Source organism: Macrobrachium nipponense, chromosome 5, assembly GCF_015104395.2.
Source record: "Macrobrachium nipponense isolate FS-2020 chromosome 5, ASM1510439v2, whole genome shotgun sequence".
NCBI classification, from domain to species: domain Eukaryota; kingdom Metazoa; phylum Arthropoda; class Malacostraca; order Decapoda; family Palaemonidae; genus Macrobrachium; species Macrobrachium nipponense.
This window is the reverse complement of record NC_061107.1, coordinates 106305231-106315230: the sequence shown is the minus strand read 5'-3', so window position 1 is coordinate 106315230 and position 10000 is coordinate 106305231. Positions and strand designations below refer to the sequence as shown.

At 35.1% G+C, this 10000-nt stretch overlaps 1 protein-coding gene across 1 annotated transcript in view; it reads left to right on the top strand.

The window, feature by feature from the left end:
• Positions 1 to 10000, top strand: part of LOC135215570 (neural cell adhesion molecule 1-A-like) — a 336733-nt gene that overhangs the window by 325254 nt on the left and 1479 nt on the right. Inside the window, exons 13-15 of the mRNA XM_064250428.1 lie at positions 7853 to 8188; positions 8597 to 8709; positions 9335 to 9773. Of these exons, the coding sequence (XP_064106498.1) occupies positions 7853 to 8188; positions 8597 to 8709; positions 9335 to 9772 (887 nt within the window). The 3' untranslated portion in view covers position 9773. The remainder of the gene's footprint in view (positions 1 to 7852; positions 8189 to 8596; positions 8710 to 9334; positions 9774 to 10000) is intronic.

Below are 10000 nucleotides of genomic sequence, written 5' to 3'. Positions count from 1 at the left end.
TTAAGAAATCTTAACTTTCCTTGGTTCTGGCATAAAATCATGAACAATTTATATAAGGATGGTTTTTAGGAAATTGAAATCCGTGAAGTCAGGCATACACGGCATTGTAAGTGACACTCAGAGGTGTTGTGGTCAAAGTGTGATTAAGGTATGTTTAGATAAGGGAAAAGTTCCATTTGAATGGGTGGAAGCAAACATTGTTTTATTTACAGGATTTGATAGAATTTTGATTGAGACAATAAAGCAAATGAAATATGAGTAGTCACAAACATTATGGAACCTGTGGTTTTTATTCATATAGTTGTTTGGATTCACAGTATTACCTGTGATGTATTGCAATATTTCCATAAAGATTTGTCTGAGCAAAAGGAAGATTCTTGAGATCACCATGAACCTTGAGACCTACATCCTGACAGATGAACTCTTTGTGCCACCTAATGCGTGACAGATTTAATCCTCCGGGAATTTAGTACTAGTCATATGATTCATTTCCCATTTTAGGTTTTTTTCTTGACCCCTTCAATTGAGACAAGCTTACCTCCTTAGAAGTCAGTCTGTTACGGCAGTTATGATAAAAAAAAAAACTTCAAAACCTCTTGTTTTATTGTATTTGCCAAAAACAATTTAAAGATTAATTCAATGGCATTTACAGTTTCTCTGGCGAAAAATATGAAGTCACACTTTACGACATACAACCAGGTGCAATGTTGCAGCAATCAGTTATTGTTATTCACTGAAACATATTAATCCTGCCTTAGGCCTAATTCCTGAAACAAATGCCGGGTTTTATGTTTTATTGAAGTAAACCGTTTCCATTTCCTTTCTTTAAAAGTAACAGGAATTGTTTATTAACAGTATATGTAAGTAAAATAAAACTTGTTAAAGGTACAGTGAGCACTGAAAAAGAAAATAACAAAACTTTGCTACATCAGTACTGACATATAGTACGTTACATCAACTAGAAAAAATGGAAACGTGAACTAGGAGCAAAAATATTTGAAACAAAACAATTCTGCTTCCAGTTTACAACGCAAAACAAGGCCCTTGGGACTTTTCATATCAATCGAGAGAGAAAAAAGATAACGTAATAGAAGCCTGGAGAACACGCTTAAAAAAAAAATTAACTTGCATCCGTGAAAGTGCCTTTCAAAAAGGGAACTTTATTAGAAATTTGAAAAGTTGCTTCATAAACTCTGCAGCTCAAAGGAAGGTGTGATATCATGGTTGGATGGTTACCATTCGGCTGATAGGAAGTCAATAAGGCAGGTGAAATGAGATTCAGAAGTCAAGAAAGCAAAAGATTTAAGGAGGGAAAAAAGGAAATTATTCAATATGCAATTGCAAGGTAAAAGGGATGACGATGAGCAAGAAAATTATTTGGAAAAAAAGAGTGACCTAAAAGCACACAAACACACAAACACAAAGTACACACATATATATATATATATATATATATATATATATATATATGTGTGTGTGCGTGTGTGTGTGTGTGTGTGTGCGCGCGCGCGTGTGTATAGATTATATAGATTATATGTATACATATAGGTGAAATTGATGAACAGCTTACCGCAGTGATATGAATGATATGACTCTCCACCTAAAAAACCCCGAAACAAAAAGAAAAGGAATAGAGCTGAATGCCTTATCTCAGAGGGATTTTGGAGATAAACTCTAAGGATACCTAAATTACATGTATTTACACACAAAAATCAGAAGATAATAGAAATAAGGCAGGTCCCTGGAGTCCTGCTGCAGCACATAAGATGAGTAACAGACGTTATATGGGCGTCCGGAATTTCACCTCAGTGTCACAGTTCACGGAGTTGCAATGGGTTGTCTTGCGTGCAGCAAACAAGCTTACAATCGTGGCAGAATGTTCCTCAGAAGCAAATACTCCTTTCTGCAATTAGAAAAAGGCAGACGATTACTCGGTGAATTAACAACGATAACTATAGTAGATTGACATCAACCGTGCATTTGATGTCTAGGCCAGTCCCTTACGACGCTCCTGATTGGCTGTTGATAAGCCAATCACAGGGCTGGAAACTCTCAGTCTCTCGAGAGAGTTCACATGGGTAGAATCTATGTTCCACCTCTCCTGAGGGATACGTCTTTCAGAAGTCTCCCTCAGGAGAAGTGGAACATAAATCCTACCCATGTGAACTCTCTCGAGAGACTGAGAGTTTCCAGCCCCGGGATTGGCTTATCAGTAGCAAATCAGGAGCGTCGTAAGGAACTGTCTTAGACATCAAATGCACGGTTGATGTGAATCCATTATAGTACGAAAGGTTAGCGTTGAGGGCGACTGAATTCCTCTTTCCATAAAGCGCTATTGAATAAAACTTACGACACGTGTTTAATGTAATATTTCAGGTCTGTGTGAGAACTGCACTTGGAAATATAAACGCTTATAAGGAAAAAAAAAAAGGAAATTGATTGAAAAAACCTGATTCCTTTTACTGTACCTTAATTCTGAAGAAATGGCACCTTGTAGTCGTACTAAAAGGGAGGCGGTAATTGGCACTGAATCAAGATACTGGGACGAGATTATTCAGCCACGTGGACATTGGCGGCTCTGAAGGAGCAGGGTTCAAGCTTGGGATGTGACCCCTTTGGTGTTGTGCCCGCGTCTCTCTCGAATCTGGGCGATCCAGGGGCATTTATGACCTCTTAGGATTACCTGCGTCAGATTCTCGCTATCTCTCTGAGCGAGGGTTGTCCGGAAAAGTCGCTTAGATGCGGTCGACTTTCTCCTTTTCGGTGGCGAGGTTTGGCGGCCATTAATCATTGGTAGGGGCCAGTCAGCTGGTAACCCTTTTCCGAATTCGGCTGTAATCTGGAAATAAGAGGCTTACTGTAGGCACAAGCCCAATAGAGGATAAAAACAATCCAGGGAGATTAGAAAGAGAGAGGAGGGGCAATTTTCCCACGATCTGCGGTCAGAAGTTTCCACAAATGAATTTCATTATCAAAAGTCTATTATTTCGTTTATTATGAATTTTACTTTTATTCTTGAAAGGCAAGTTGACTTTGTGAGTGTTAACTCTCACAGAAATATTGCATATATATATATATATATATATATATATATATATATATATATATATATATATATATATTAACATTCCTTTTAGTGTGTTATTATAGGAAAAAACAAGGTTGACATTAAAAGCTTTTAACAATGATTTAATGGTTTCAAATCCGTTAAAATAAGGCAAACTGAGAATGTTCTTAGAATTTTCTTTCTGTGTGTTACTTACACTATAAAACTTTTTGTGGGCTTTATTATAAAAAATATCTAATATATGTGAAGGATAGCATAAATCTTTCCCTATTTTTCTTATGTATTAAATTTCTTGATCCAAATATTGGGGACTGATAATGCGCAATGCTCGTAAAAACTTAGAAGAAAAGATTGATATTTTTATGTTAAGAGGGTGGCCTGAGAAGAAATAAACATAAGTTAAGTTGTTGAACGGTTTCCTACAAATACTGAATTTACATTGAAATGGTTCTCTATGTATCAAAACATCTACTAAGAAAGGAAGGCAATTGTCTTTTTCTAATTCTAGAGTAAACTTAATCGATGGTACCTGGTTATTTAATTTAGAGAGTAAATCATTTACATCAATACCGACAGGCAGAACAGCTAAAATATCATCAACATAACGACACCACTTTATAGGAATATAAATGATATTAGGTAAGTAGCGTTTTTCAAAAAATTCCATCTACAAGTTTGAGAGTAGTGTTCTTAACATAAAAATATCAATTTTTTCTTCTAAGTTTTTACGAGCATTGCGCATTGTCAGTCCCTAATATTTGGATCAAGAAATTTAATACATAAGAAAAATAGGGAAAGATTTATGCTATCCTTCACATATATTAGATATTTTTTATAATAAAGCCCACAAAAAGTTTTATAGTGTAAGTAACACGCAGAAAGAAAATGCTAAGAACATTCTCAGTTTGCCTTATTTTAACAGATTTGAAACCATTAAATCATTGTAAAAAGCTTTTAATGTCAACCTTGTTTTTTCCTATAATAACACACTAAAAGGAATGTTAATAAAAAATGGCCCCAGAGAAAGCAACAACATAACATATAAAATTCCATGTATGGATTGTCCCTCATTTTATCTCGGACAGTCTAGCAAGGGCCTAGAAGTAAGGCTAAGCAAGCATAAATATTCTGTAAAAACTGGGCAAACATCTAATGCAATATTCATTCATTTAAGTGAAAAACAACCACCGAATAAATTGGGTTGGTAGCAAGAGATGTCTTATCACGAAATCTTTTAGAATCTGCTTTAATACAGCTTACTTTTCATTGTAATTTCAGTGTTAGTTGTGGCCTTTTTCATTTAGACCCTTGCATTTGTAACATGTTTAAGAATGACCTCAAAGATATAATTACAGACTTCAATAAAAACTAGTTGCCTTAGAGTTATCTTCGTTGTAATGTATTGTGAATATGTATTGTGAATATGTATTGTGAATATGGTTTTGTTTACCAAAGTTCTGAATAGCTGTCACCTATAATCCTTTAATTGTCTTGTCCTTGTATCTGAGATGATTGTCTTAAACTTTTAATTGCACTCATTGTTTATGCTTGTTTGGGAAGGTTACTCATCTTCTAGATGTGTCGGATTCTAGGTACTAATCTCTTTATAATCCCTATCTGTCAGTTATACGAATCTTCTTGTTTTGTCTTTTTCCTCATGTATGTCAGTTCATCTGCTTAGTAAAGGACGTTTGAACGTCGAAAGGTATCGCGGATACTCCGTTGTTTATTTTCTTTGTGGCATATATCTTTATTTATGGATTTATCATGTTCCTAACTTTCGTGATTCAGTTATATAATATATATATATATATATATATATATATATATATATATATATATATATATATATATATATGCAACCAACATGAATAACTGGGAAGGAAAAGACCATCGAAAATGTAGATCAGAGAACAAAAGTAAAACAAATAAACCACAGTAAATTTCAAAAAAATGTCACGGAGGAAAGAAAAACTCAATAAACAAGCAAATACGAAAACTTAATTTCCACACCTAAATTTATCTATGAATTGACCTGATGCTTATAAAAAAAACTCCTAAGAAAATGAGAGCTATTTCCTTCTCCCTCAATGGTACATTGGCGAAAATAATTCCTACAATAAACAGGAAGTGAGGTCATCTTATTGCAGAACGACAGCTTGACCAGGAAAGTTACCCTGTGAGGAGACACTCTTCGTAATGAATACCATTTTTATGTGAAGCATGGATATGGATATATATATATATATATATATATATATATATATATATATATATATATATATATATATATATATATATTATATATATATATATATATATATATGCACACACACACACACACACACACACACACACATATATATATATATATATATATATATATATATATATATATATATATATATATATATATATATATATATATATATGTATATTAATTCAAGCTACAAATGTCCTTTAATATCGATCCCATGGGGGGACGAAATTATTATCAACTAAAAAATTCCCCTTCGGTACATATATGAAAATATATCATTTGGAGGTAAAGTGAATTTAGATATTAAAGGACATTTGTAGCTTGAATTAATATATAAATAATGGATCACGGTCGATGTGATTAATTATTCATAACAAAGGCTACGTGCTGTCAAACGCTCGCATTGGCTAACATGGTAGACGGGGTCCATATCGATTCTAATTACTTAAAGCATTTGAGGTCGAGTTGATTTGTAAGGTCAGAACTTGATATGAACTTATAGCGTCTCTGTTGGCTGATTTGTATAGCGTCACTGACTCTGTCCTGATTTCGTCCCCCCCCTTGTCCACTTGGCCGGTGGTTCGATCCCATGGGGGGTGGGACTATTATCAACTAAAAAATTCCCCTTCGGTACATATATGAAAATATATCATTTGGGAGGTAAAGTGAATTTTAGATATTAAAGGACATTTGTAGCTTGAATTAATATATAAATGGATCACGTTTCGATGTGGATAATTATTCATAACAAAAGGCTACGTGCTGTCAAACGCTCGAATTGCTAACATGGTAAGACGGGGTTTCCATATCGATTCTAATTACGAAAGCACCGAGGTCGAGGGTTATTTGTAAGGTCAGAATTGATATGAACTTATAGCGTCTCTGTTGGCTGATTGGCTAGCGTCACTGACTTGGTCCTGATTTCGTCCCCGTCCACTTGGACGGTGGTTCGATCCCATGGGGGGCGAAATTATTATCAACTAAAAAATTCCCTTCGTACATATATGAAAATATACATTTGGGAGGTAAAGTGAATTTAGATATTAAAGGACATTTGTAGCTTGAATTAATATATAAATGGATCACGGTTCGATGTGATAATTATTCATATATATGTATATGTATTATATATATATATATATATATATATATATATATATATGTATATATATAGTATATGTATATATATATATATATATATATATATATATATATATGATATATATATGTGTGTGTGCATATATATATATATATATATATATATATATATATATATATATATATATATATATATATATATATATATGTATATTATATATATATACATATACATATATATATATATATATCATATATATATATATATATATATATATATATATATATATATATATATATATGTGTGTGTGTGTGTATGTGTGTATGTGCATATATATATATATATATATATATATATATATATATATATATATATATATATATATATATATGTATATATCCATATCCATGCTTCACATAAAATGGTATTCATTACTAAGAGTGTCTCCTCACAGGGTAACTTTCCTGGTCAAGCTGTCGTTCTGCACTAAGATGACCTCACTTCCTGTTTATTGTAGGAATTATTTTCGCCAATGTACCATTGAAGGAGAAGGAAATAGCTCTCATTTTCTTAGGAGTTTTTTTTTTTATAAGCATCAGGTCAATTCATAGACAAATTTAGGTGTGGAAATTAAGTTTTCGTATTTGCTTGTTTATTGAGTTTTTCTTTCCTCCGATACATTTTTTTGAAATTTACTGTGTTTTTTTTTTCCCCTTTTGTTCTCTGATCTACATTTTCGATGGTCTTTTCCTTCCCAGTTATTAATGTTGGTTACTTATAGTTATCAGTCCGATCGTTCTCCCCAGAGACAGTAAAGGATTCAGGCATATGAAGATTAAATGAAAAACATTTATGCAATTAAAGATGGGTTACTTAAATACACAATTCGAGAATTTCGTTTTTTTCTCTTTAACATTTTTTCATACCAAGTCATTCAGGAATAACGTTACAGAACGTGTTAATCAAGAAATATTTATAGATAGGTTTTCCATGGAAAAAAGTAAACTTGAAATGCGTACATCTTTATTTGACACATGATATTTTTTTCAGTATCGTATCAAATCGAATACTAGATGAGGTGTGGGATATTGTGTCTTTTACAGGTCATTAATTGTCAAGAAATGGGTGTTGGTTAGACTATTTTATTCTGGATGTCTCTAATGTATTTTATTTTTTATAATATAGAAAATGAAGCCCTTAAAACCAAGGATAAATATAACACAAGAATAGCAATCAATAATACCTCTAGTTAGAGTAATAATGATAAAAGAAACACACACACACACGAACACTGTTAATATGAAAAGGCGAGAGCAAAGATTAAGAACTGAAACCGACTGACAGAAGTTAGTGTATACTTTTGAAGTTGTTACCTACTGAAGATCAGTTGACCATTTGTTACAAATCGTATTATTCTCCCGAGCAGCTGCGGTGAAGCCGCTGCCCAAGGGGAACTTATCCACCGAGCGCGTCAACGTGACCCCAATCCTAGCGGTTGTGTCAGGGGTCGTAGGAGGGCTCACGATCGTGGTCATAGTCATCTGTGTCGTTCTGCGAGTCCACTTCGGCAGGAGGAACAGGCACGACGCCCACGTGGCGCAGGGAATGTCCGGATGCCGTCGGGATCCCGTCGAAGGATTGGTTGACGAGGTGCCCCCTTGCCAGTCCAAAATGATCAACACTTCCCTGAAGGAAGTTCCCCCTCCGCCGGCGTCTCCGAAGGACAGTGACGAGAAGAATCCAGATGTTATTCCCCAGTCAGGTAATCTCGGGAAATGAGTCTCGTTCATGTTCACGCATGCGCAGTCTAGCAATGACACAGGGATACTTGATCTTAAGTTTATTGGTTTAAAGCAATCTGGAGGCTAATGTTATCGTCCATTTTTAGTAGCTTACCCATACTTAGAATTATTTATGCAAGTCAAATCTTCATTTCACAAGCTAATTAAATTTAAATGATTTAGCCATGAATTTATTACTGTTACTATGTTGGATAGGTAGTACAAAACCATTTCGTAAAATTCTAAAAGATGCCTTTGTTCTGAAGATACAGTTTTCGATATCATATTTCTCTGCAGCGACAAAATGGATTTTATTCTGTACATGATAAGCAGAATGTCATTCACATTCATGAAACTCAAACATGTCACCCTTATCCCCCAACGAACAGATTCAGATTCATGGCACATCGAGGGTGTCAATACGATAAGCTCATCGGCATTACCGGCATCGTACGCTTCCTTACCTCGCTCAGCACACATGTATAGCCAGCCTAATTACCAGGTAAGAGGGCCAGCATGACGAGGTTTCGGGTGAATGGAAACATACAGCGACATAATTCTAGCTTAATGCGAAAACGATTCATGGAACACTTATCTTGCAATACAGTTTGTTTTTCATTTTGACAGCTCTCTCACCGATATATATATATATATATATATATATATATATATATATATATATATATATATATATATATATTCTTTTGTTAAAACAGGATGCTTCTCAGAGTATAAAAGGCCCATTAAAACACTGGTCAAAAGCTAAGGACTATATTTCGGTGGACTCACTTCTACAACTTGATAAGGGTGGAAGTGAGTCTATCGAAATATATAGTCCTAAGCTTGAAACCAGGGCGTTTTAATGGTCCTTTTATATAGATATAGATATTACATACTAAGGATCCAAACTGCCGTTACAAGTAACATATGAGACTGAAGTAGCTTCTTTGAGGTTCATCCAAATTTTGATACTGATGGGACTCATTTATTTTTGTATGTTGCAATTGCTTTACGTTCTCTCTTTTTTTTATTTACGTTCGTAAAATGTCTTACATCATTATATCTCATTGTTAGGATTTTATGTCTCCTCTCACCGAAACTGAAATCCTCCCCTCCTCTTCTCCCAGGTTTGTCCAGGAACTAGTGACGTCAACTACGCTGAACTGATGCTCTGTGGCCCCTCCCCCACCACGGCAGCCACGAACCCCACAGGAACTCCTGCGTCACACCACCGAGACACACAGTCCGTGGTCTATGCCACACTGGACCACAAACACCTTCACAACCCATTTCCGCACAGCCAGATCCCTTTCCCTCACGTATCCTCAGCCAACAACACGCCCAAGCATACCCCGCGTCAGGCTCCTTCTTCCCACAGTCACCACCCTCAAGTGCCCACCCACAGCGGCCATCCTCAGGGCTCCCAACACACGATGCCTCAGGAGGTCACGTGGTCCCACTCCTCGACCCTAGGTCGAAGGCACTCACTCAGAAGGGACCTGCTCCACAGTGACCCAGAGGCCAGTGTGCCCCTAATGCCGAACCAAAAAGAGAGCTCTGTATAAGGTGAGTGTTCTCAGCAAATATGGTTCCCGTTCATGTTTTATTTTTCACCCAAGTGTATATATAGTGACGTTTTCTTATGTATGATGATATATTTTTTCACCAAAGTGTACTTAAATGGTATTTTCTTTTAGAAGGTATTTATTCATTTGCGTGTATACAAAGTCGACACTGGTTTAATTCATTATTGGTCTCGAGTCTATCAAATGACTAAGATAACAAAAAATGTA